Source organism: Gorilla gorilla, chromosome 4, assembly GCF_029281585.2.
Source record: "Gorilla gorilla gorilla isolate KB3781 chromosome 4, NHGRI_mGorGor1-v2.1_pri, whole genome shotgun sequence".
In the NCBI taxonomy this organism is placed as follows: domain Eukaryota; kingdom Metazoa; phylum Chordata; class Mammalia; order Primates; family Hominidae; genus Gorilla; species Gorilla gorilla.
Genome location: NC_073228.2, coordinates 140,114,520 through 140,141,367, shown reverse-complemented (window position 1 = coordinate 140,141,367; position 26,848 = coordinate 140,114,520). Strand labels below are relative to the sequence as shown.

Here is a 26,848-nt window from a genome sequence, read left to right as displayed (position 1 = left end):
GTCATAAGCATTCCATTAACTCATTCAATCCTCACAACAATTCTATGAAGTGGAGATTACTGGTTTCCCATTTTACAGCCAGGAACAAAGCAGCACAGAGAGATGAGGCTATTTGGCCAAAAACGTATACTCAAACCAGGTTTGCCTGGAGTCAGAACTTGCACCTCGATTGTTTCATCATCACCTGGACTCAACAACACTAGGATCAGGGAACAGGAAGTCAAAACATGCATTAGGGATTCATTCATTCGTTTATTCAGCTGACTTTGAATTTGTTGAATGCCTCCTGTGTACCAGGCTCTGAAGAGGTTTGCAGTTTCGAAGATGAAGAAAACACAGCTTCTTCCCTCCAAGAGTTCCCAGGCTGCATGGGGTACAGTGAAACCCCTCAGTATAAATAAATCTAGGCTGCACAGGCTTTACATATCCCAGTTCTTTGGCATCAGTTCTGTGGCCCCAGACTCTTCTACTTCTAGACTGTCTAAATCAAACTCCTTGTTTAGGACCCAAGGTAGAACTCAGAGGTGATTCGGAGGACAGAACTTTGCAGGGCCAAGGAAGGGATGAGTTCAGACTTTCTCAGGCATTTAACCATCCTCAAACCTGGTCCAACTGCTTTCAGTCTCTGGGTCTGGGCATTAGAGAAACACAGCCTCTGAGAAGATCTTTATCCATTCCAAACACCTTCCTCCATCAGCCCAAATTGGATGATAGGTGAGCATTATTCTCCTTCAGCAGAACTCTAGCAGAGTGCCAGCTATTGTCTGCTGAGCTTGGGAAACAGCCTTTTTCAATTAAAGGCTGATCCTCCTGCTTAATTTTAGCCTGCTATATGATGATTTGATTAGGTAACTGAACTGAACTATTCAGTGGTAGGGGCTAGGAGTCCTGGCAGTGGCGAGAGAGAGATATGGCATTCTGAAGAAGCAGCAATTTTCCTGTCACCCTAAACCCTCTCCTTGTTGATCAGTTTGCTCTCTGAGGCCCGTATACAACTGCCTCTTCAGGCAACCTGTTATTAAAGTCCTGTTATCCAGCCAAGACAGACCTGGTGGAGAACTGATTACCTCGTCCCTGCTGTCTGCATGACAAATCAGCCCCAACCTTCCCACACACCCGCACTCCCGCCCAGAGAAGGGTGAATCGTGGCCTATTCAACATCACTCATGGGCACTTTTCCTCCTTTACTTCATTAGGAGTGCTTCTTATGCTGGGGTGGCCTATTGACTAACTTCAGTCCCTTCCACTGCAGGCCCAGAGTCAAATATAAAAAGACAGCATGGGCTGGAATAATCAGAAAGAGTATTTGCATGAAATCAAGGGTCTGTGATGATCTTTGAAGATTAGAAGAAAAACAAGTCTTGTTCAGAAAACAAGCAGCTGAATTATTGACTCCATTCAGCCCTGTGTGGAAGCACCTGAGGGGCTGAGGGGCTGTATGTATACTGGGAAGGGCAGAGGCAAACAGAGCCTCCCTGCTTACAGTCTCATAGCATTCTCTTATCTTACTGGGCTTGCTTGTAGACTGGGACCTCCAAAAGCACAGAAACACATTTGATCTGGGCACCTGTGTATCCTCATCGCCTGGTACGGTGCCTGGCACATAGTTCAATAAATATATGAATCAAAATAATAGCTGCCATTTATTGGACTTTATATTTCACATAGGTTGCCCATTTAATCTTCATGTCAGCTGAACAATAGAAGCATCATTATGCCAATTTCATAGTTGGGTAAACTGAGACTCAAACAGGCTTTGTCCCATGCCCAAACTCATATAGCCACTACAAGGTGTTGCTGAGATTTGAACCCAGGCATGCACCCTGGATCTTCTCACTCCTCCAGCTCTGTGTCATCTCCTGTGATTGACACAGTTGAAGTAATCTATGGCAAACTTTGTAACTAGCTAGGGTGGATGGAAAGAGGTTGTAGAGCCAGTAGTTGCCATTCCTATCAGTAAAGAACCTCATATCTAGTCTTAAGACCAGCTAGTTCACAGTGGGGCTTTCTGTGAGTCAAGCAGCTTTATGGCAAATAGTAACTAGCCTAATTCCAAGATATTTTCTTCCTGAAAGCCAGCCCCATTTCTCCCAAATGACTGGCTTTCCACCCCATGCCCTGGGTTCCAGAGCTCATGAAATTGTGGATGATGATTAATATATAACTCAGAGAGCCTCATAACCTCATGGGGCATTAGGGCCAGCTCCAATACCTGAGTCCTTGGGATAAGTGATTTACTATTGACTCATTCCAATGCCAGCCTTCTCTCTGAGAATATATTACTATGGGTGCCCAAGGTCAAGGCAACAAAAGTCATTTCCCACTCAGGGTAGTGAGGTCAAGTTTCATTTATTTCCTGCCACATGTTAAGTTGGAAGATGACACTAGCATGGCATCTTAAGTTCATTGTAGAGCTCTAATCACCATAAAAAGCATCAAGTTTTCACTTAAAATTTTTTCCTTTTTTTCCTACCAGGATGTCTGTCATTTTCATATTGATTTATCAGCTCTTAGTGTAAGGATATCATCCATTGTTTGTCTTACGTTTGCAAATACCAATTCTTTTCTCAGTCTTCTGCCCTATGTTTTTACTTATTATGTTTTTCATGTGTACAAGTAAAGTTTTGTGTGGCCAAATCTCTCAAGCTTTGTAGTTTCTGAAACTTCCCCCAGCCCAGAATTATGTAATAAATTCTCACCAATACTTTATTCTAGTGTTTTTACCATGAAATTTTTTTTTTAACATTTAACTCTTCAATTCCATTCAGAAGTTATTTAGTTATATGGTTTGAACTATGGATAAAATATTGTATTGCTTACAGTTTAGCCCAGATAATTGGACATAACTCGGCCCATAAGGTGCCCTCTAATAACAACAACAAAAACAGCAACAGAATTAGTCTATTCAGTTAGTCCACTTATCTTCATGACAAGAACATGTGGGTACAAATGAAAGACCCAAGAACCTCAAATGGTGAATCTAGCCATATTGGGTGAATCAAACCAAGGCCCACCTTTCTTTAAATGAAGATTTTATTACCTCATTCATTTTGCCCCATGAAAAGAGAAAGCAAGGGTCTTAACAGCTTAGAAGAGATCATTAGAAATGCATAGTTTAGGGCCAGGCGCGGTGGCTAACTCCTGTAATCCCAGCACCTTGGGAGGCCAAGGCGGGCAGATCACGAGGTCAGGAGTTCAAGACCAGCCTGGCCAACATGGTGAAACCCCGTCTCTACTAAAAATACAAAAATTAGCTGGGCACGGTGGCGCGCGCCTGTAATCCCAGCTAGTCTGAAGGCTGAGGCAGGAGAATCACTTAAACCCAGGACGTGGAGGTTGCAGTGAGCCAAGATCGTGCCACTTGCACTCCAGCCTGGGCGACAAGCGTGAAACTCTGTCTCAGAAAAAAAAAAAAAGAAAGAAAAGAAATGTATAGTTTGTCTAAGACCCCGTCCTGCCTAGACAGGTGCAGCTGGTTTTTGCTCTGGAGGTGTGGCTCCCACTCTGGCAGTCCCAGTGAGTTTGGGCGTTTTGTAGAGCCTGTTGGAGAAATGGCCAAATCCAAGCCCAGGAGTTACTCCTTAAACCACAGCATAGAAATAAAACAGATGTGCAGTACTGAAGATTGTCTGGAAGACAGACAACAAATTGAACATATCAGCATTCCAGGCCAGGTTAATTGTCCTGAGCTGCGGGGGTCAGGTAAAGGAGGGACTAAGGCAAAGCCTCGAGATTTGTAAATATTACCTTGCTGGAACACATACTGCTTAATAAGCCAGGCCTGTTTCTTCAGATTATTGATATAGAATACCTAAGAGAAGGCACCAAGGATAAATCAGGGCTCAGTGGCAAAATTTATGGCAAGATGCAAATGAGAAAAAAATGGAAGCTGAATGTAGGCCTACTTTCCCTAATCGAAATTCAGAGGGTTTTCCCTGGATGTGTTCTGTAATCGCTCACTTCATTTGTGTCAGCCAAAGGTTTCTGGGTTGTTCCAAGGTAAGAAAGGGAAGATGAATTTGGGTAAAGCCTTTCTCTATGGCAAGTATGATCCATTCCTTTTTGGTCCATGACAAGTGTATAATCCTAGATCAGCCCTTGTCTGCCCAGCCTCCCCTTCAGACACTGTTCTCCAGTTTTCACCTGATCCTGCCAGGAAGGGAGCAACTCTAAGAGAGATCACGGCCTACTGTCTCCTTCTAGTTTGGAATTTAGGGTTCATCTGGTGGTTTTGAAATCTGTCTGCCACTGTTCCCTTCCACGAGTGTGATAACTGAAAGATTGCTTCATAATGGGACACAGTACTGCAGTGAATCATGACACAGGGTGGATGACATCTTTTTCACACAAAATGCTGCATCTCACATGAGGAAAACAGTTCTCCCCCCTTCCAGAATAGCACCAGGAGCTGGAGCTCTGCAATAATGGCTTACTTAATACCCTGTCGTTGCTTATAAACACCCAACTAAATTATTTCTCGCTAATGCTAAAATGAATTAAATGTTTCAAAATCACAGTTTTAAAAGAAACTAAAAACAAACACTGACAATACAATCCCACTTCAAATATCAGTTTTTCAGACTCTGAAGAGTGTGCATAGGGAATGAGCCAAACAGCTGGGTAGACACACACACACATGCACACGCACACACAGATACACACACACCCCCACACAATCACACTCGGGAGAGCTGTAAATTCATGGGAGTCAAGAGTTGGATTTTTAGCCCAAGTGACAAGTACCAGTATTTTTGTACATCTTGTCAAATAAATACCAATCCTTGAGAAATGCTGATATTTTTAAAGATCTAGCTAATCCTGGCCATTTGTGGGTGAGTGTTGAAAACCTGAAATGTTAAAGAGGAAAAAAAAAAGTGCTTTCTTACAGTGGTACCAAAAATCTGGATGAAAACTAAAAGAACTGCACTTAACCATTCAGATGTTACCAGATATACATGCACAGTCTAAACCTCCCAACCAAAATCCAGCTTTCTTATTCGATTCTAGGTCATCAACCTGATACAGGGTCATGCCCATAGAGTATGGACTACGAAATGCACCTGGGTCTTATTCATAACACAACTGTATTTCAGTTACTTCGTAGTCTCAAAAGGGCCAAAGAGCAGTGTCGTTAAAGCTGAGACTAACCTGAACTGCCTTCAAGGCACATGCAGCATCTAACCTAAGTGAGCCGTAGGGTGAGGTTTGGGCAATCACCTGGTGATTTTGAACCATGTGGGCACACCAAAATCCCCACTCTCATTCTTGATAATTCAGCCCCAGTTTAGAAAGCTTAATACATGTGGCTAGCCTCAGCTCTGTAACAGGAGGTCATATGAGAGCCCGCCACAGAGCTGGTCATGAGGCTTAAGTGAGCTGCTCTTTGTCGAGTGCCTAGAAGTGTCAGACTCCAGGGATGCCATCCTCCTGTGTGGACACTGCCCACTTTCCAGGTGTCTGCCATCACTCCCCTTCACGTGGGCTGTGGAGTCTGAGAAGAAATGGTTAGGGCTTAATGGAAGGAACAATGCACTTTCTGGGGCTCATAATGCACAAGAACAAACATTTACCCAGGTGTTTAATTTTAAATGTTTAAGTTATAGTAAGAGAAAAGTGATACCACAGCCAGGAGTCCCAATAAATGGATTGAATAAAAAATAAAGAGCTTGCCATTTTTAATATTCTTTCAAAGTCTTCTTAGAAATCTGAATATCACATTATCTCACAATGCAGGCACCACCAACCAGCCCAGCCCCACTCCAGGGTAACAACTGGGCACTCCAGGGTAAAGCATGACCAATGGCAACTTTCATTTTAAAACTTCAAGCTGGCCAGATGCAGTGGCTTACATCTGTCATCCCAGCACTGTGGGAGGCTAAGATGGGATGATACCTTGAGCCCAGGAGTTCAAGACCAGCCTGGGCGACATAGTGGGATCCTATCCCTACAAAAAATGAAACAATTAGCCAGGTGCGGTGGTGCACAGCTGTAGTCCCACCTACACAGGAGGCTGAGGCAGGAGAATTGCTTGAGTCCAGGAGGTCAGGGCTGGAGTGAGCCATGATTGAGCCACTGCACTCCAGCCTGGGCAACAGAGTGAGACCCTGTCTCAAGATAAATGAATGAATAAATAAAAGTTCAAGCTGATGCAAACTGCGTAAAAGGACCGTCTGTTTCTTTGCAGGGTTGAAGAAAGTTTTAAAACTTTGTTTTGGTCCATATTCGGCTTATCTGAAGTAATCTCAGTGGTGCTGAAATACGACCACAAATTCATCGAGAACATTGGCTACGTTCTCTACGGCGTTTATAACGTCACCATGGTGGTAGTGTTGCTCAACATGCTAATAGCCATGATCAACAACTCCTATCAGGAAATTGAGGTAAGGCCAGGTCACTGAAAATGCTTGCTCTCCCTCATCTAATTTACATTGCTTTTTTCAGCAATGAGGGGAATGATGTTAGAAGCCCATGTGTTGTTAAATGTGCAGCCAGAACAACAAAGAACAGGCATTCTTCCTGGATTGCTTCTAGAAATAGAAGCAGTCAAAGTCAATCTGCCCCATGGCATTGCTGGTACCACCGTGAGGCCCAGCGAGAGCAGAAAGAACTGGGGTCATGAGTCTTCTCTCTTTTACACTTGTCTTCTCAGGACCTCGTGCAGATGACCCATGGCAATCCATCAGAATGACTGTCTTTCAGCCCCCAGGCCCCTTTTGCCTCTCACGTGTTATTTATTAAGTACCTACTGTATGCCAAATCCGCACTAGGCACTGGTGATACCAAGATGACTAAGACACAGTTCCTGCCTAGAGAAACTCATAGTCCAGTGAGGAGATCATACAGGGCCATCAACAAATTCCAATGCCCTGGGGCCAGTGCAGCCAGGTTGTGGGGGGTGGTGTGGGGACAGAGACAGAGATTGACTATGGGGGAAGCTTCCAGAGGTGATGCTGGAAGGCCATTTAAAAAGAGAACAATTTTGCCTGACAGATAAAGGGGTTGAGAGAATGTATCAGGAGGCAATTTATCAAAATCTAAAAGGCATGAACCATAAGCTATTGATTGCAGCTTGTTTGGAACAGCAAGAAATTAAAAACAAACTGAGCATTAATAGGAATCTAATTAAATAGACTACAATGCATCTGAAAAATGGGATGCTGTGCAATTCTATTTTAAGAAGGATAAATATGTTCTCTATATGCTGATGGGGAAAGACCTTCAAGTTACAGTGGTAGGAGGTAAAAATCAAGGTCCAGAACAATGTATATAGTGGGCTCTCTCTTGTGTAAGAGAGAAAGAAAAGGGAATGTGATTCATTTGTGATTGTATAAGCAAATGAAAAGAACAAACCTCTGAAAGGTCCACAAGAAAGACACCATGGGGTGCCTGTTGAGAGGTGGGAATAGGGGGCATGGTGGGTGGAATTCCTTTTTCTTTATACTTTTTATCCTTTATAAATCATGTTGTTGTTTTACCTACTACATGATTAAATAAATAAGCTAAAGTTAAAATAAAAAGCACTGACCTATTGACTCAACAATTCCAATTCTGGGAATAGATCCAATATCATTTTACATAGATGTTCGTTAAAGGAAAAACCTGGAAATAGTCCATTGATATGAGAATGTTTAAATAAACTGTGATATAGTCACACTTTAGAATAAGGTGTAGGATACTGTACATCCAGCATGAGAAAGACCGTTTTGTACTGACATGGGAAAATCCCTAACACATTATTAAGTGAAAAAAACGCAAGTTATAGAAAAATACAAATAGGGGAATCTAATCTATGTAACAGTACAAATGCAAACATAGAGAAGAACTCCAAGGAGGCTACAGGGCTTTTGACCGGGCGTCCTCTGGGGAAGGGAATAAAAGGAGAGAGAAGATCTGAAATGGGACTTTCACATTTCCTGGTGCACCTCTGTCCTTAAATTATAAGAAACAATTGTTTATATACTTCTTATATAGAAAAAGTAAAGATCCCTGTGTATTAACTCGCTAGGGCTTTCCTAAAAAATACCACAGACTGTGTGGCTTAAACATTAGAAGTTTCTTCCCTCACAGTTCTAGAGGCCACAAGTCCAAGATCAACATCAGCAGGGTTGGCTCCTTCTGAGCCTCTCTGCTTGGCTTGCAGATGTCCACCTTCTTGCTGTGTCCTCACACAGCCTTGCCACCAGTCCAAGAAGATCGGGGCCCCATCCTCGTGACCTCATTTAACTTCAGTCACCTTTTAAAGGCTCCATCTCCAAATACGGTCACCTTCTAACTTGCTGGGGGTTAGGGCTTCTACATAGGAATTTAAGGGGGACACAATTCAGTCTATGATACCCTCCCCAAAAAAGAGTACTCTATGCAGTAGGGAGCACATGTTACCAAGGCAGGGAGGGATGAAGCAGTGTGGTATGCTCAGCGCTGCAAGAGCGTAGATTGAGCGAGGAAAAAAGGCAAGAGGTGAGAGGAAGAGGTGAGCCTGGCCATGAAGCCTCAGCTGCTGCCCTCCAGAAAAATACAGCACATTGTGGATGGACAAACAACACATATATTTTTAAAGCATTTTACATACTTAATCACCAGTGTGGATAATGAGCTCTTGTCCACTAGTCCTTCCTGACCTTCTGGGCCTCACTTTCCCCATGTGTAAGAGAAAACCAGATGGTGCCTGGAAAAGCTGCAGGTCTCTGCACCACTCCCCCCAGCAATCTGCCATATCCTAACAGGCATGTAATGCTTTGGTTGAAATGACAGTAGCATGGGAAGCCTTGCAGTTGGCTGTGAGGGATGCCCACTAGCTGAGGGCAGGAGCAGGCAAGCCCACGGCATGTGATGTCAAGTTATCCCACCACAGAAAGGGGCCGCGACATGCAGAGAGTGTATTACAGCCCCACACCTCCCTCTGGGCTCTGGTCTTCTGTCTTACTGGACCATGGAAGGTACCACTGGAAAATGCCAGGTGTTCATGATCACATGTAGTTTTGATGATGCAAATATTTGTAAACCCTTCCATGAGAACACTAATTTATTGGGTCAGTAGATCTTAAGCCCCTGCTGTCCAAATCCACAACTCACCTGCACCTGCCTCTCCATTCAACTCCCCCCACCCCAGCCCCCTGCCTCTGCAAGCAGCACAGGCTTCTCCAGCAGAGAGCTCTGCCCTACTCCATTCTGCTCATCCCGCCTCCCCAGCAGCCGCCACTGCACGGCACCCTGCCTGCCTGCGTCTTCACCCCCTCTTGCTACCTAATCCTTCCTGTCAGCATTTAAATAAGTCACTTGATCTTAAAAAAAAAAAAAGAACTATAAAAAATCCTCCCTCTAGCTTACTTTCCAGCTCCCAACCTTTCTCCCCTGCTCCTTACTGCCGGCATCCTCAAGTTATTTGCACTTCTCGCTGCCTCTTCCACAAGTTAATTCTTACAAATTCTCTACCCCCCACCCCACTCACTCTTGACCTTGTTGAGAACTGCTCACTCCTCGGATCTGAGCCCAAACACCAGCCAGCCTTCCCTGACCCCCAGACTGGGTCAGTGGCCTCAGCACCTAGACCCTCCTCCAGCTCTGGGTACAACAATAAGTAAAAGACTAACTAACTAGCTGTTGAATAGCTGATTATAACCCTGTACTCTTGTGGGCCTCTCCTGGGCCCTTGCTGGGTTCACATCATCGGCCAGACTGTGTATTCCACCACGGCATGGATCGTCATGCCCAGGGCCTCCCTAGCACATGCCAAGTGCATAGCAGGTGCTCCATCAATGCTAAGTGACTGAAGGTTGACTACCAGGCCTATGCTAGGCTATGGAGATGCAAATCACATTTATTGAGGGCTTACTAAATATCTGGCACTGTTCCGTGTCATCTATGTATTAACTCCTTTAATTCTCACAGCCTATTCAATAGGTATTGCTATGCTTATATTACAGATGAGGAAACTAAGGCCCAGAGTGGTCCATCACCTGCCATGGTTGCATAGCTAGTAAGGAGCAGAGCCAGGATTTAAACCCACACAGGCTGCAGAACCCATGTGCTTTGCACTATACCACACTTCCTCTCAGGACGGATGTCCCTGTTACAACTCTCTTGTACAGCGAGACCAGGAGTGAGCCCTGCCCTCACAAAGCTTCCAACCTAAAAGATCCTTATAGGATGTCCCCAAGTAGACCAGGCCCAGTGTTGATCCTCAACAAAAGCAAAGTGGTCAAGCCTGCTGATTATAACCCTATACTCTTGTGGTATATCCCAGCAGCCTCTCCTGGGCCCTTGCTGGGTTCACAGCCCCTCAGAGTGTAGTCACTGCCTGTGGAAAGAGGAACCACTGCTCAGGGAGCACACACGCACTACCGACCTCAGGGCTGTGTGAGGGAAGCAGTTTTATCTCCATAAGCTCAAGACACCTGCCTAAAGTTACACAGCTATAAGGGGTTTTGAGCCCAGGTCCAACTGTTTACAAACCCCATGCCTCTTTCCTGGTCTCAAACTGCCCTCCTAGGACAGAGGTTCAAGGAACCTGTCTAGACAAAATACACCTGCTACTGTCAGGCCCACTTAGCATTCTGGCATTGACACAATGTCAGAAAGAACAGAACCTGGGTTTAAGTCTACCCCAGAAGAGAACACAGCTGGATCACCTCCTACAAACTACACTCAGGCTTTGCTCCCCTTGAATTACATATGCGAGATCTATAAACATCCTCCCTGGCAGCACTCTGACCAATAAGAAATATACTGTCTAATAAGTATACTGTGCTGTCCAGTGTGGTAGCCACTAACCACGTACGCCTATCAAGCACTTAAAATGTGGCTGGTCTAAATAGATGTGCTGTAAGGATAAAATTCACACTGGAGTTTGAAGACCTAGTATGAAAACAATACGGTAAGCTATCTTAATATTGTTTTATAATGCTTACATGTTGATATTTTTGATCTACTGCATTAAATATATTACTAAAATTAATTTCACCTGTTCAATTTTACTTTTTAGAATGGGGCTAGTAGAAAATTGAAACTTACCTATGTGGCTCATCTTTTTGGCTCACAATGTATTTCTAGTGAGCAGCACTTCTTAGAGATTAATAAATACAATAATGCTGTGGTGGCTGGTGAATCAGCTAGCAGAGCTATAAAAATTAATGAATAACAAGATTAAGTGGCAGTGAGAAAAGTTCTTTGGTTAGCTGCAAATGGAGAATGTTGGTAAATATACCCAGTGGAGGGTAGGGGCGGTTAATATGAACTGGTCGAGGCTTTTCAGCCATGAGTCCGAAGAAGACAGGCAGAAAGTGACCATTGTGCATGGTTTTAGTGAGAGTAAACTCCCCTTCTCTGTGCCATCTGTAGAAAAACTACACGAAGTCCTGCTTAGAAGTCTGCTTTCCGAATGTGGGGGCTGTGTCTCTGCTCCTCAGGTTGGGCTCCGTTGTTAAATCGTGGCCTTTGAGGGTGTGTTGTTGTTTCCCTTGTTCCACAGGAGGATGCAGATGTGGAATGGAAGTTCGCCCGAGCAAAACTCTGGCTGTCTTACTTTGATGAAGGAAGAACTCTACCTGCTCCTTTTAATCTAGTGCCAAGTCCTAAATCATTTTATTATCTCATAATGAGAATCAAGATGTGCCTCATAAAACTCTGCAAATCTAAGGCCAAAAGCTGTGAAAATGACCTTGAAATGGGCATGCTGAATTCCAAATTCAAGGTAGGTAGCATGTGGTTTATGAGGCTGGAGAAGGCAGCAGGAGGGGGCAGGCGAGTCTAGAGTGTATTTGAGTCGTATGGCTGCCCTCCCCCACCCCATGCAAGGGGAGCCAGGAGCTGGGAGGGCCGGTACTCTGTAGAGTCTACCTGGACACATCTGAAAGCTCCAGTGCCAGCAGAGGCTACTGTGATACCCTCCTTTGTCCTTGCAACCCCTTGGAGAGGTGCCCTGCTGGGGACATAGTAAGCTGCCTGGCTAAGCCATGACCCCAGTGAAGGGAACCCCTTAGTGGACTTGGAAATGGAACAGCTTTTCTCAGAAAGTATCTGGAAAATGATCTCTGAGAAAAAGATTTCCTTCCCACTGTCTGGCTTTCCTGGGGATTCTCAGTGTTTATTAGTATGTTAAAACCCCTGGAGAAAAGACATCCATCTAACCTTAATTCAGTGCTTTACAACCAAGTTGACTAAACAATATTCTGTAACCCTTATTAACATCCTACAGAGCTAAAGGTCCTAGGAACAATGTTCTAGGAAGCCAAGCAGCACCAGGTAAATCAGCTTTCAAAAGCTGCCTCACTGAGACAGCCCTGTATGTGGATACTGTTCAAGTCCTACAAGATATGTAGGGATGCATGTATGTTTTTCTGTGTGATGTGTGTGGGTTTGTTTGTTTTATCCAGAAGACTCGCTACCAGGCTGGCATGAGGAATTCTGAAAATCTGACAGCAAATAACACTTTGAGCAAGCCCACCAGATACCAGGTAACCACCCCTTTCCCAAGCATCCAAGCATGGGCAGAAGTAGACTCCACTAAGACACAGATTTAGTCCCATGACTGTGTCATCCCCCAAGAACACAGCTTCATTCCTTCCTTTATTGTACAAATATTTATTGAGTACTTACTATACGTCAGGCACTGTGCTACTTCCTGGGGATACAGATATAGATGTGGTTCCTCCCTCAGTGGCACCTCCGGTCTAGTGATGATGGACAATAAACAAGTCAACACACAGATAAGTGTATGCCCTTATACTGGTAACAGTGACAAAAAGCAAACAGGAGGACTCAAAAACAGAGAAAAATAGGGAGCTTCAGCCTAGATATAGTTTTCAGAGAGGACATCTTCAAGGAGAGAACAGTCAGCCAAGACCACTCGGATGCAGGAGGCAGCCATATATGGCCTTCCAGGCAGAGGAAGAGAAGGGTGGCAGGTCCAGGGCAGCTGGGCCCTGTGGAAGCAGAGAGTGGAGGGAGGTGAGGTCAGAGGGCCAGACCACTGTCAGGATGGGGGAGAGGGTAACTTTGCCCAGGAGGGGAGATGATGAAATTGTATTCGTGCTTTAAGAAAACCACCTAACTGCTATAATGAGAGGAGACAGGTGGGGACAAGAGTAAAAGCAAGGATACCAGTGAGAAGGATGTGACAGTCATTCAGGTACAAGGCATGGTTGCTTGGATTGGGGTATGAGCAGGGTGATAGAGAAAAGCAGACAGATGCTATACACTTTCTGGATATATAGCTGCTGGGCACATATGGGGAGGGCAAGGCACACCCAGCATGGCTCACAGGTTTCTGTCTTAAGCAGTCAAGTAGATATAGGTGTCTTCAGACTTGGACTGCCAGCCTGCCAAGTCTGTTGTCAGAAAAATTAGAAAAAGAACTTTTATGCTTCCAATCCTTGCATTGCTTTTGGAAATGAATGCCAGATCTCTGTATCCGTTTGGATCAGCCCATGCGCCAGTGATAAACGATAGCTACAGATGATCAATTATAAAAGGGCAGGCCACTCCTTTCCTGTCTTCCACTTCTCGATGATCAGCAGTTTCACCTATGCTGACCATTTCTTATCAGATGTAAATTTTAAGCTGTCCTGAGCATTCCTTTGGGTGGAGGTGATGTGCCCCTGGTGCCACCTTCCCACGGGGAGAATTACAGACTTAGATCTTTTAGATACACGTCTCTAATTGAATCTCTCCAACCATATTTCAGAAACCAGCTGTGCACTTAGGAGAATTTAATTGCACAATTAAGAAATGGCTCATCCCTCAAAGAGCTTATAGTTCTATCAGATGACAGGCAAAAAATTAGCAATGGGCAAATCTTGTGTTTAATCGCGCACAAAATTGGCACTGACTGGTTTGATCTGCTTTGAGCTATTTTACAGACCAAAGCCTTTGGTCAGTGAAAGTATTTTTATTTCTCAGCTTTTCAGAGAGAAGTGTAGATTATCTGTGCCACAGAAAAGATAGATACCCAATGGGTTAGGGCCAAATCTCTCCTAGGTTTTGAGCAGAATCAGCTCCTGAGATAAAGGAAGATCAATTCTGTGTGAATGTCCCATTCCAGAATGAATCCTTTCTGAAAGAGACCATTTTCTTTTGTTTTTTTTTTTTTTTTTTTACTTTATTTATTTATTGATTTTAGACAGATTTCACTCTTGTTGCCCAGGTTGCAGTGCAATCGTGCGATCTCGGCTCGCTGCAACCTCCGCCTCCCAGGTTCAAGTGATTCTCTTGTCTCAGCCTCCCGAGTAGCTGGGATTACAGGCATGCGCCACCATGCCTGGCTAATTTTGTATTTTTAGTAGAGATGGGGTTTCACCATGTTGGTCAGGCTGGTCTCAAACTCCCGACCTCAGGTGATCCACCTGCCTCGGCCTCCCAAAGTGCTGGGATTACAGGCATGAGCCACCACGCCTAGCAGGAGACCATTTTCAAAAGCAGTCTCAGAGCAGTCCCATCTCTGTCTTCCATCCTCGCTGGTTGAGTCCATACTGCCTTGAATCTCCCCAGGAACTTCCTGCTGTGATTACAGAGATTGGTCATCTACAGCTTCAGGCAACTGATGACCTTGGAAAGCTTTGCTCATTGTGTAATTTGTGACTCCACAGAAAAAGCCTGAGGCGACTTATTCAAATAGTTGTCACAGAAAAGAAACAAAAAGCCAGCCAGTAGGCATCAGAGGAAAGGGGCTGAGAGAAAGCAGTCTTTGCACATTGGCTCTTGGCTCCACCCTGCTAGGCTGTGTGGCATCGTCCTGAGTCATCATCTGCTCACAATTGGAGTAAACCCTGAGATGTCACTAAAAGATACCTGGATGCAGGCTGGACACTAGCTCACGTGTACTCTCCCATATTCCTTGGAGATGGGCACTGTCTTCAACCCCATGTAACAGATGAGGGAATTGAGGCTCAGTGGCCAAGGCCACACAAGTGACTGAACTGAGATCTCTCTGACTCAGAGGGCCCCCCTTCTCTCACCACGTCATGCTGCCTGGACACCTGCCTATTATTTATCTTCATAGTTTTGCACAAGCACCCTCCTCAGAACCTTTCTTGCCTGTGTTTGACAGTCACCAGAAACAGACCTATCTGAGCCTTCCAAGCACACAGTGAGGAGGCAAGGAGCAGGAGAAGGCACTGGGGCACTTTTGCTGTCAACGGCAGCAAGGACAATTTGAGTGGGGATCTGAGTATGGTTCCTCTCTTTCCTTGGGCCCACCAGTGGCCTTCCAAGTAGCATTGCTTTCCTCCCACAGCAGCTTCCAAATGTGCAGAGAACATGAGCAGCCCAATTCACCCCCTCCTTCTTACAATCCAGGCCCTAGGCAGAGCTGCTGTCACTGAGCACATATTCCGTCAGCTTCTCACATGTTGTGGCTCTGAGAAATCACTTAGTGTTCCCAAGAAGATAAAAGCACCATCGTTCACACACATTTAGTTACTAAGTTTGCTGCTTTTTTATCTCTTCATTCGATTTCTCGACTCTTAGCATTTCAGGTGTTCATTCAGCTGTTTGTTAATCCTTCTGCTTTTGTGAGGTCTTTGTTGTAAGGGAAGACAGCTCCTTCAGACTTCAGAGGCTTTCTGTGTTTTTCTTCCTTAGGCTCCAGGGTGTCTGAATTGTTATTTTTCACAAAACCATTTTTTTAATGTGTTTTTCAGTCTGGGCTCTGCAGACCTGAGACCAAACAATGGAACAAAACCATGATAACTGGTGAGATGGCCAAAGTATGCCTCATCCCCAAGCTCCCTGTGATCTGTTCCAAGATCCATCTTGTCAGTTTGTTGGGGCAGGAAGTATACAGACCCATATACTCACTCTGAGAGGCATATTTCTTCATGGTCAAAGTAAACAAGCGATATCCCAAATAAACCATAGAATCCAGGCACATCCATCATTCACATACACTCCAATCTTTATGCTGCAATCTGCTCCCCGAAACCCCGTGGGGAGTTCTCTTCTCCATCTTCTAAATGGCCTTTACCGAAGAGATCAAAGCAAAGAGGATGGACAACTTGCCAGTGCCTATTTCTTCTATTGTTGTGTCTGATAAACCTCAGTTTAACAAATGACTTTTCCTGTGATCCATTTTGTCCACTCTCTTCCAAATGTTCCTCAATTTCTGTTTTCCTAGGTGACCACATTTCTTCCCTCTGGATCCTACCTCATTGGCCATCATCAGTGTACAGTATGTGTTCTCTTCCTTGCTTCCTTATCTGTGTCCTCATCTGCCCTGGCTGCGCAGGGAGAGTTGTCTCTCCCATAGAAAGATGTCCTGTGTTCCCCTTCACCATCAGCGGCCAGAGGCCATTTGGCCTCTTGTAGTCTGGGCTGGGTCTGGGCTGTGGGAACTGTGTGCCTTCCTCTCCGGATGTAGGGCTCTGCATGACAACTGCTCTTATCCATTGTGCATCTCATCTTCATCCTCTTGAGTATGCTTTGCCTGAGTGATAGCACTAAATATACTCATCTCCAGTATTTGCTAATTCATGGGGCAGGGCAGGGAGAGTTGCCACTACCAGGGACATAGTAACTTGGAGAAAGCTTATTATCTCCATGAAGTGAAAGAACTCTATGGAAGATAGCAAGGAGGTATCTCAAACTCATCACAAAACATACACACACACACACACACAGACACATACACACACACACATTTCCCCCACATAGTGAAAGAAGGGAGGCTTTCTATGTCCATCTTTTCTATATCTATTTTCTATATCTATATCTATTTTCTATATCTATTTCTAGAATAGAAATAGATATCCTATCAGGGGAACCAGCCCCCAGTATTTCAATGTAGGTTCTTTCTATTTTCCATAATTGTCGGCCATCTGAGAAATAAAGAGAAAGAGTTCAAAGAGAGGAATTTTACAGCTGGGCCTCTGGGGGTGACATCATATATCAGTAGGACCATGATGCCCACCTGAGCCACAAAACCAGCAGGTTTCTATTGAGGATTTCAAAAGGGGAGGGAGTGCAAGAACAGGAAGTAGGTCACAAGATCACATGCTTCAAAGGAGAACAAAGATCATATGCCTCTGAGGCCAATAAAGATCACAAGGCAAAGGGCAAAGCAGAGATCACAAGGCAAAGGGCAAAATCAAAAACTCCTGATAAGGGTCTATGTTCACCTGTACACGTATTGTCTTGATAAACATCTTAAACAACAGAAAACAGGGTTCGAGAGCAAAGAACTGGTCTGACCTCAAATTTACCAGGGTGGGGTTTCTTCTCCACCCTAATAAGCCTGAGGGTACTGCAGGAGACCAGGGCGTATTTCAGTTCTTATCTCAACCTCATAAGACAGACACTCCCAGAGCAGCCGTTTATAGACTGCCCCCCAGGAATGCATTCCTTTCCCAGGGTCTTAATTATTAATATTCCTTGCTAGGAAAAGAATTCAGTGATATCTTCCCTACTCGCATGTCCATTTATAGACTCTCTGCAAGAAGAAAAATATGGCTCTATTCTGCCCGACCACACAGGTAGTCAGACCTTATGGTTGTCTTCCCTTGTTCCCTGAAAATTGCTGTTATTCTGTTCTTTTTCAAGGTGCACTGATTTCATATTGTTCAAACACACATTTTACAATAAATTTGTACAGTTAAAGCAATCATCACAATGGTCCTGAAGTGACGTACATCCTCAGCTTACAAAGACAACAGGATTAAGAGATTAAAATAAAGACAGGTGTAAGAAATTATTAAAGTATTATTAGGGGAGTGATAAATGTCCATGAAATCGTCACAATTTTTGTTCCTCTGCCGCAGCTACAGCCGTTCCCTCCATTCAGGGTCCCTGACTTCCCGCAACAATATCCTCTGTGCCATCCATGTTAAATAGAACTTTTGGCCATTTCTCCAACCATTTCAGGCTTTCTGGTGGCAAAACTGGTTTTTGCAGATACCAAGTTGTGCAGCATGCACGTAACAGAAGGGAAGTTAGGTCTCTATGAGGACATGAAGTTTTTTTGGTTTTTGAGACAGAGTCTTGCTCTGTCACCCAGGCTGCAGTGCAGTGGCACCATCTCGGCTCACTGCAACTTCTACCTCCCAGGTTCAAGCAATTCTCCTGCCTCAACCTGCCAAGTAGCTGGGACTACAGGTGTACATCAACATGCCTGGCTAAATTTTGTATTTTTAGTAGAGATGGGGTTTCGCCGTGTTACCCAGGCTGGTCTCCAACTCCTGGCTTCAAGTGACCCACCCACCTCAGCATCCCAAAGTGCTAGGATTACAGGCATGAGCCACTGTGCCTGGCAGGACATGAAGTCTTTAAGAACTGGCAGGCAGTCACACTGCTCTCCCTGAAGGTCCCTGTCACTCTGGGAAGTGCCCTGGAGGTGAGGAGGAAGGCTAAAGTGTCCCTGCACATCTGCAGTGCTCATCTGATTCTGCTTCCACAAGAAGACTTTATAATCCTAATGCATACTGAGAGCTTCAAAGTAAACCTTTGCTTTTCTACCCTCTGAGCCCTAGGTCTACAGAAACCCTGGCTCAGATCGAGCATGCCAGTGCTCAAGAGTGGGCCATGAGCATTCCTGCCAGTGCCAGAGCAGAGACCCCCTTCTTCAAGGGATGACCATTGTATGATGTCACCCAGCCTCTGAAATCTAGTGAGGCTTCCCCCTGCATAAAATGACTCAGTACCCAGACATGGCCCAAACCCTCTTTGACTAATGGGAGCCAGTTTCCCACATCTCATTTCCTAAACCATCTTGAGACTTTGTTTTGGTGCTCAGATGAAGTCCCAGCCATGATTTCCATGCTGGTTAAATCTCAGATCTGCCACATTCCAGCTGTGTGACCTTGGAGAAGTTACATCAGTCTCTGAGCCTCAGTGTCCTCATCTGTAAATGGAGATGACAACTCCCATCTCACTGAGTTTCTTGGAGGAGTCAGTAAGATCACTTTTGTGAGAGGCTGACACAATCCTGGTCTATGGAAGCACTCAATGCATTTGATTCTTTGCGTCTTCATCCTTTCACCCTTCCTCCTGAGGGGCTCCTCTGCATTGAAGGAGACTGTGAGCAGGATCTCACCTATCCCAGCCAAATAGAGTTTGAGGGGCACATTTTCTATTATTAGTAAATATATGCTATGGAATGTTCTTAAATACAAAATGTGCACACCAAACAGGAAGGGCTGTAATTCCGGCTGCACCTATGAAAGAATTTTCCTCAACACCATTTGACTGCCAATCTCTGGCTTATCATTTTACATGAGAAACAGTAAAGCTCTTTAATTGTTGGATCCAGAAACTGAAGAACCCTTAATTCCTGAGGTTTGCCTTGAAAAGGCAACCAACTTTAACTAGGTCCCTTTAATTTTGTGTCAGCCTGAAAGTTTGCAGTGGAAGAACACTTCTGAATTTCTTATTCAGCAAGAATGACAGATACCTAAGTGTCTGTTTTGTTATTTTTTTTTTTTTCATGAGAACTAGTTTAGGACAAAGTTTTTGTCTTGTTTTTCCAACTCAAAGTGAAAGCAGCATTACTGAGTCTCATGGAAAGGGATACATATATTTTGTACATATATTTTATATAATCTCAAAAAATATATTTTTTGAGATATATATTATATATTTTATATATATCTCAAATATATATTATATATCTTAAACATATATTATATATTATATTATATATTTTTTTTTCTTTTTTTTTTTTTTTGAAATAGAGTCTTGCTCTGTTGCCCAGGCTGGAGTGCAGTGGTGTGATCTTGGCTCACTGCAACCTCTGCCTCCCAGGTTCAAGCAATTCTCTCTGCCTCAGCCTCACGAGTAGCTGGGATTACAGGCGCACACCACCACGCCCAGCGAATTTTTGTATTTTTAGCAGAGACAGGGTTTCACCATGTTAGCCAGGCTGGTCTTGAACTCCTGACCTCAGGTTATCCACCCACCTCGGCCTCCCAAAGTGCTGAGATTATGGGCATGAGCCACTGCGCCTGGCTTGAAAGGGATATATTTTTTATAACTTAGATAACTTACTTTATTGACTAGACTATGTCCATGAGAAATTCAGCGCTGCAGTTTAACGGCTAGTAGGATAAGACCCAGGCTTCTCTGAGAAGGAGCAGCAGGAAGGCAACTGCCAATTAACTCTTCAGCCTGAAATTAGATCACAACTCAAACCACACAGCCAGTTGGCCCATGAGCCTGAGGGCTGAGGAGGGGCAGTGCTGGCCTGAATGAGCTAAACCCAGTGTTATCCTAGAGAGCCTTTCGGGTTCAGGTGAAGTCTTAGAATCACAGGCCAGGAAGCATCTCTGTGGCAAGCTCTTCATGGTTAAAGGGATGGAAAGAACCATAATTGATGATAATGAGTAAATCCTGCAGCTCTTTGCATCCAGTTCACTTACTTTTTATTTGCAAGATGCTTTTCCTCAGCCTATGTAGCAAAGCTAGGAACAGAATCAGGTTTCTACAGGTCTCTTCAAACTGGAAAATGCTGCCTCTGTCCTCTTGGTCCTCAGGTGTGGGCAGGTGAGAAGGCCACAAGAAGGGAGGACCAAGGAGCAGGGAAATCCCTTCCTCTCTTCCACACTGCTCATCTCTTGGAAGATTCAGAAGTCTCGGCTACCCAAGTATTTTTAAATCCTGTGATTTCGCAGGAACCCTGGACCAACTAGCTGGCAAAATCCAAAGTTCACCTCCTGCAGTCTTTCCTACACTTGGCTCTATTCTTGGTGTCTCTTAAGTGTTTATTCATGCCTCGCCTGCTTAACGAATTCAGTATCTTCATAATAAACGGAACTTGAGGACCAAATCCTGCTCCAGTGTGACTCCGGCAGTACAGTGTCAGGCCTGTGGGAAGTGGTATCTCTGTAAAACCCCAGAGGCCCAGCTGTGTCTGCTTCTGCTTCTGGTAGGAATTTTCCAAGGTGCAGTGGACTTGTCCTCCAAGCCTGGTCCTGACTTCTGTACCCAGCGGATCTCTTCATGAAGGGCACACTGCTCACTGTGACCTCTGAGGGAGGCAGCTCCACCCAGGCAGGCCTGCTAAGTCTTCCCCAGCCCTCCATCCTTAAAACAGAACTGAGGTCCAGGAAAGATGACTTGACTGAGCAGGGCAGAGCCAGGCCAAGGCCCCTGGAGCAGAGACGTGGATCCAGTATTTCTGCCACTGCCCACTCCACCCTTTCTCTCTGTCTCTCTCTCTGCTTGGCTCAGCTTCCTGCCATTGAGAAGTATTCCTGTTACATCTCAGGTTCAGGTGGACATTGCATCCTGCGGGGGAGGCGAAACAGAGGCTAGCCAGGTACCCGCACTGTGCAGGGCACCCCTCCAGAGTGAGGCGCCAGGCATGGGAGGGTCGCCATGGTTGCTGAGGCTCTTCAAGGGAGGGAGGGGTCCTGCTACACCACACAGGCTGCCTCTGCATTAGGCCAGCCCTGTCTGATCCCTTCCTTGCTTGGCATTTCAGAAAATCATGAAACGGCTCATAAAAAGATACGTCCTGAAAGCCCAGGTGGACAGAGAAAATGACGAAGTCAATGAAGGTAAATGACTGGATTTCCACCCACGTGGTGATTTAAAACAACACAGGTTCTGTGGGTCTCACCGGGCTACGGCCACAGTGTTGTCAGGGCACTGTGCTCCTTTCCAGAGGCTCCAGGGAGGCTCAGTCTCCTTGCTCATTCAGTTGTCGGCAGAGTGCATTTCCACGGGGCTGCAGGCCTGTCCCCGTTGCCTTGCTGGCCACAGCTGGGCTGACCTGAGCTCCAGCACTTGGTCTGTGCGTACAGCCCCACCACCTCAGAGCTGGCAGCAGGCATCAGGCACCCTCACACTCCATTTGCCCTGCCTCATCTTCCATTGTCCCATCTCTGACCCCGCTCCTCTGCCTTCCTCCTCAACTATTTTTTTTTTTTTGAGAAGGAGTCTCACTCTGTTGCCCAGGCTGGAGTGCAACGGCACAGTCTCGGCCCACTGCAACCTCCGCCTCCTGGGTTCAAGTGATTGTCCTGCCTCAGCCTCCTGAGTAGCTGGGATTACAGGTGCTGGCCACCACGCCAAGCAAATTTTTGTATTTTCAATAGAGATGGGGTTTCTCCATGTTGGTCAGGCTGGTCTCGAACTCCTGACCTTGTGATCCGCCCATCTCAGCCTCCCAAAGTGTTGGGATTACAGGCATGAGCCACTGCGCCCGGCCCCTCCTCCACTTTTAAGGACTCATGTGATTGAATTGGTTCCACCAGGACAATCCAGAATAATCTCCTTCTGTTAAGGGCAGCTGATCAGCAACCTGAATTCTATTTGCCACCTCAGTTCCCCTTTGAGGGGAAACATAGTCATGTTTCCCACAGGCAAAACATCAGGGATCAGGACGGGGACATCTTGGGAGTAGGGGACATTCCTCTGCCTCCCACAGCAATGGTGGCCTTGAGCCAACCTCATGCCTCTTGAGTGCAGGATGGTTCAGAATTCCAATGCTGTACTTCATTCCATGGTGCACATCCACTGAGCAGATGCACACTGCGTTTAGGGTCTGCTGCCGCTTGCTTCTAACTGGCCCTGTCCAGTCTCAGTGGGAGGTTCTCAGCATCTAACTGCCAGTCGTGTTTCTCAAAGTGTTCCCCACCTCAGAACTAGCGGTTAAAACTACAGATCCCAGACCCCACCCAGACCTAATGAATCAGCATCTCTGGAGTGGGGTCTGGGGATCTGCTTTTGGAAAACTGCACCAAGGGTCTCTGATACACACTGAAGTTTACCAACTATATTATTTTCACTGTTTGGGTTGTTTTCCAGTCTATTTTAAGCAGTTACTCTTAGATGAAAAGCAAATTACTTTATACCAGGTAATTAATGAGATACCTATGATAAATATTTGCCACCTAGAAACAGCCTCATCCATGATTGAAGTTTCTGTTCTCCTAGCCTGGGCCACAGGGAACTACAGAAAGAGCCTGGTCATTGGGTGACCCTCTGCTTCATCCTGGGGCACCCAGCATGCAGCTCGAAGCTCAGCCATAACTGAACTGCCCCTGAGCTGACATGGTTTAGGGGCTGACAACAGCCCACCTACCTACTTGTAGGTCTCAAACAAACAATGGCCAAGTGTCAGGCCAGCCAGCCTCAAGCAGTATGTAACTGATTCATGTGAATATCACTGATCATAGAAGGTGGGGGTATCCAGGTGTCATGGCACCTAAATTACACCATGAAACGGGGGCTCAGTGAAGCATCTGATAAAAACAGGGGGTGTATCCATTTGTCAAAATGGATCAAACTGTACCTTTAAGATCTCTGCCTTTTATGTATATAGACCATACCTGAAAAATAGACGAGTAATGTTTCCACAGACAGTGGACTCCCACACGAGCCAAGTGCAATATCTACGGTATTAGGAAAGATCCTTTTGACATCTGTTTGTGGTTAATAAGAAGATTCCCACAGCCTAGACCCATTGGACTTCTAACCACAACGTTCTCTGTGGAAATAAAAGTGAAAGTCCCTGCTAGGTGGTCCCTCGTTATGGAAGGAGGAGGCGGCAGGCATTGACGCAGCTCCTGTCAGTGAGGTGGTGCTGCTGCTTGTGTGGGCTGAGTGGACCCTGCTCAGGTGGCCGGCTCACTCCCAAGAGGCTGGTCAGCTCCATGGCCACCATGGCTGCATCTGCTGTGCCGAGCCATTCTCTCCAGGCTCCTGGGAGTTTCTCCTCCCTACAAATAACAATGACAGAACAAAACATAGCATCATCAAAATCAATGCTCCGGTTAATGGGGTTGTTTTCCAGAGTCTCGAAATCTGCCTTTAGTGACTCTGAAACAAACTTTCTAACAAGTATTTTATGAAACAGGTGCTAGACACAATTCACAGCCCTGATCTTGACTCCTCCTTCAAACCCCTAAGGGAAAGGTTTTCCTGGAATGGGAGGAGAAGGCCTTTCTATGGATCGATGTGTCCTTCAGTGGTGGAGCTGGGTGGTTCTGGGTTCAAATAGAGCCCCCCCTTGCCTCACCTTCAACCCTGGTGGGCTGGCTCAGGACCCGACATTCCACTGGAAGGATGCACATGCCCACATGTGCATAGGACAAGCCCCCAGCTTCCACCTACTCAGACTCAGCAAAATCTCCTCTGTCCTTGCAGGCGAGCTGAAGGAAATCAAGCAAGATATCTCCAGCCTGCGCTATGAGCTTCTTGAGGAAAAATCTCAAGCTACTGGTGAGCTGGCAGACCTGATTCAACAACTCAGCGAGAAGTTTGGAAAGAACTTAAACAAAGACCACCTGAGGGTGAACAAGGGCAAAGACATTTAGCAGCCCACATCGGCATCTGTGACTTCTACCAGCATTCCAAGGCCAGGTTGGATGCCCTCACCCCCATCCTTGGTGGGGAGGGGTCCCCAGCCCACTTCTCTAGGACACGAAGGGGATCTCCTGGCTCAGTCTCTTGCAGCATGACTGACATCTCCAGCCCGCTGGCCTGCCTAGACCCAGAACTGCTGTGAATCTAGGTGGTTGGGTAAGAAAAGCTACCACGGGAGGAGGGGAGGAACAGCCCCCTGACGAGTGTGAGACCTTTGGTCCAGCCACAGTGAAACCCATCCCTGTGGCCAGAGCAGGAAAAGGCCATCTTGGGTGCACACCTGTGCCCTCCCACTGCAGGTGGGACTGCAGCTCTGGCTGTGTCCTGGGAAGACAAACACCTCAACCCACAAACTCCTTCTCACTCCCTCCTTGCCACCCCCAACACATCCAAACAGAACCAGGAGGTGACCTGTGATCTATTCTTAAGTGCCAGATGAGAACACAGCCTAATAGCAAAATAGTTCTATTTGTTTATATAAAAAAAAGTTTCAAAATCCTAAATTGAAAACTGTACTGTAGGTAGCACTGTTTAGAAAACAACAACAAAATCCAAATGATGTATTTTTACCTTTATTAAGATTATCTTGTATTTACTATTTTTACCTAAAATGGAAAGAAATAAAATTACCTCATAATAACTTCTGTGGATACGCTACCAGGGCCGCCCCACTCGCGGGCCCAGTCTGGAGGTGGCCTTGGGAACCTGTGGCCCAGGGATGCTCCGGGAGGAGTATGGGCCGATGCGGTGGGGGTTGGGTGGGAACGAAGGCACCACCCTCCTTAGAGTCATGCAGCCAGGACCCCCAGAAGCTCCAGCCTCCACCTCCAAGCCCCGCCTCCTGTGCCCAGACCTAAGGTCAGGAAGGAGGTAAAGGAAATGCAGAACAAGTGGAAAGTTTTCTCCCACCCCATTCTAGAACTTTCCTCCATGTGAAAGGAAGGGGAGGGGCAGGAATGAGGCCTCAAAGTGTCCCCCCCACCAAGGAAGAGGCTAAGTGTGAGTAGGGAGAGCAGCCACCAGAGGGCGCTGAATCCCAAACAATGCCTGTTCGGAGCAGGTGTGCGAAGATGCCATTCATCTTCCAGAAGCTTCCAGAAGAGCCCTCTGGTCCCAAGGAAATATTCCTAGGGCTGGCCAGAAGTATTCAGCTTTTGCCGTGTACCAGGCACTGTGCTCGGGGCTTTGCACGCATCAGTCCACCGGATCCTCACAGCAACCCTGTGAGGAGGGTGATGGTTACAAATTCACATGCCTTGCAGACGTTCTAGAGGGGGGAAAATAAATATATAATAATTATATATATATATGCATGTGTGTATGTGTAAATGTATATATGTATGTATATGTAGAAAGAGGGAGCTTATGTTTCAAGACATACGTCTTTGTCTTCAGGGGCAAACATTTTTTTACTTAACTCTGCTATAAGAAACAGCCGATCAGATGAGGTGATAAATAGAAGTGAGGTTGGTGCCAGCATTGATGGGAGTGACGAGGTACGATGACAGACTGCACAGCCGTGCCCTGCCTAAAGCAGGCTGCAGACACTCAGCCCATCGTTGCCATAAGGAATATAAGTCCTGTTTTGCCACATCTTCCCAACTGCTGAAAAAAAGAAAAAGTCAACATTTGTTGGGCTCCTGGCAGCCAAGATAGGCAGCAGAAGATGAGACATGGCTCCATGCCTGGGCCTTCCCAACCCAATCTGCACCATCACCTAGTATTCAAGCAAGACAGAAACAGGCATTTGACAGGTACTGGGCATACTGCACATGCAGGGGCACTTGACAGACATAAACTCTGGCCCAGGAGGAGGACCCATAGAGGACCATGGATGGATTTCAAAGAGCCTGCAAGTCCTAAGGTGCCCTTCAGGCTGTGTGCTTGTCTTTGCAATGGGTGCATTGTTCTGGAGAGAACACCTGTAGCTTTTTGCAAGCACTCATCTACACGCCCCCGGCAAGTCCACAAATGAAGAATGACTTTACTCAGCAGCTATGTACTAAGCCCCTTGCCAAGTGCTAGGGACAGAGCCACATGCATCCAGTGTGGCTCCCTTTTTAAACCCAGACTCTGAAAAGGGAGGCTTAAGTGCTTTGTAGGAAGAGCAATTGATTCATCCAGGGGACAAATTGCTAACACTTCTGGAAGACTGCCTTTCAGATCCCTCATTTATCTTTATCAGAATGCTAATAAACACTTCTGAGATGCATTCTTCAATTTCTCTATCTGTCTTCAGCCAAAGGCAGTTAGCAACCCCATTTTCAAACCATGGGGCACACTTTTCCTATCAAACCTAAGTCTCAGATCTACTCCTTATAGAGATCAAGGAAAACCAGTCTCACTGAGTGATTAAAAACTGGGAAAGAAAACTAGTACCATCCATTAGGGTTTTAATGCCATGTCTAGGAGGTAAAGGTAGTCCAGGAATGAATTCATGGCTGTCAGATGGCTATGGGGAAGGGCAGAAGAGAGCCCCTTTTTGGTGGAGAGCTGTTGGAGAGGCCTGGAACTGAGGGCTGTCAGAGATCAGCAGCCTGGAGCAGGGAAAAGAGCT

At 45.8% G+C, this 26,848-nt stretch overlaps 1 protein-coding gene across 4 annotated transcripts in view; it reads left to right on the top strand.

Annotated features, from left to right (window-relative positions):
• TRPC7 (transient receptor potential cation channel subfamily C member 7) overlaps window positions 1-24,931 on the top strand; it is a 152,887-nt gene extending 127,956 nt beyond the window's left edge. For all 4 annotated transcript variants that reach the window (XM_063706792.1, XM_063706791.1, XM_063706790.1 and 1 more), the window contains 5 exons: window positions 6,185-6,380; window positions 11,468-11,689; window positions 12,372-12,452; window positions 21,404-21,479; window positions 24,073-24,931. In XM_063706792.1, the coding sequence (XP_063562862.1) occupies window positions 6,185-6,380; window positions 11,468-11,689; window positions 12,372-12,452; window positions 21,404-21,479; window positions 24,073-24,242 (745 nt within the window). In that variant the 3' untranslated portion in view covers window positions 24,243-24,931. The remainder of the gene's footprint in view (window positions 1-6,184; window positions 6,381-11,467; window positions 11,690-12,371; window positions 12,453-21,403; window positions 21,480-24,072) is intronic.
• The last annotated feature ends 1,917 nt before the right edge of the window (window positions 24,932-26,848 follow it).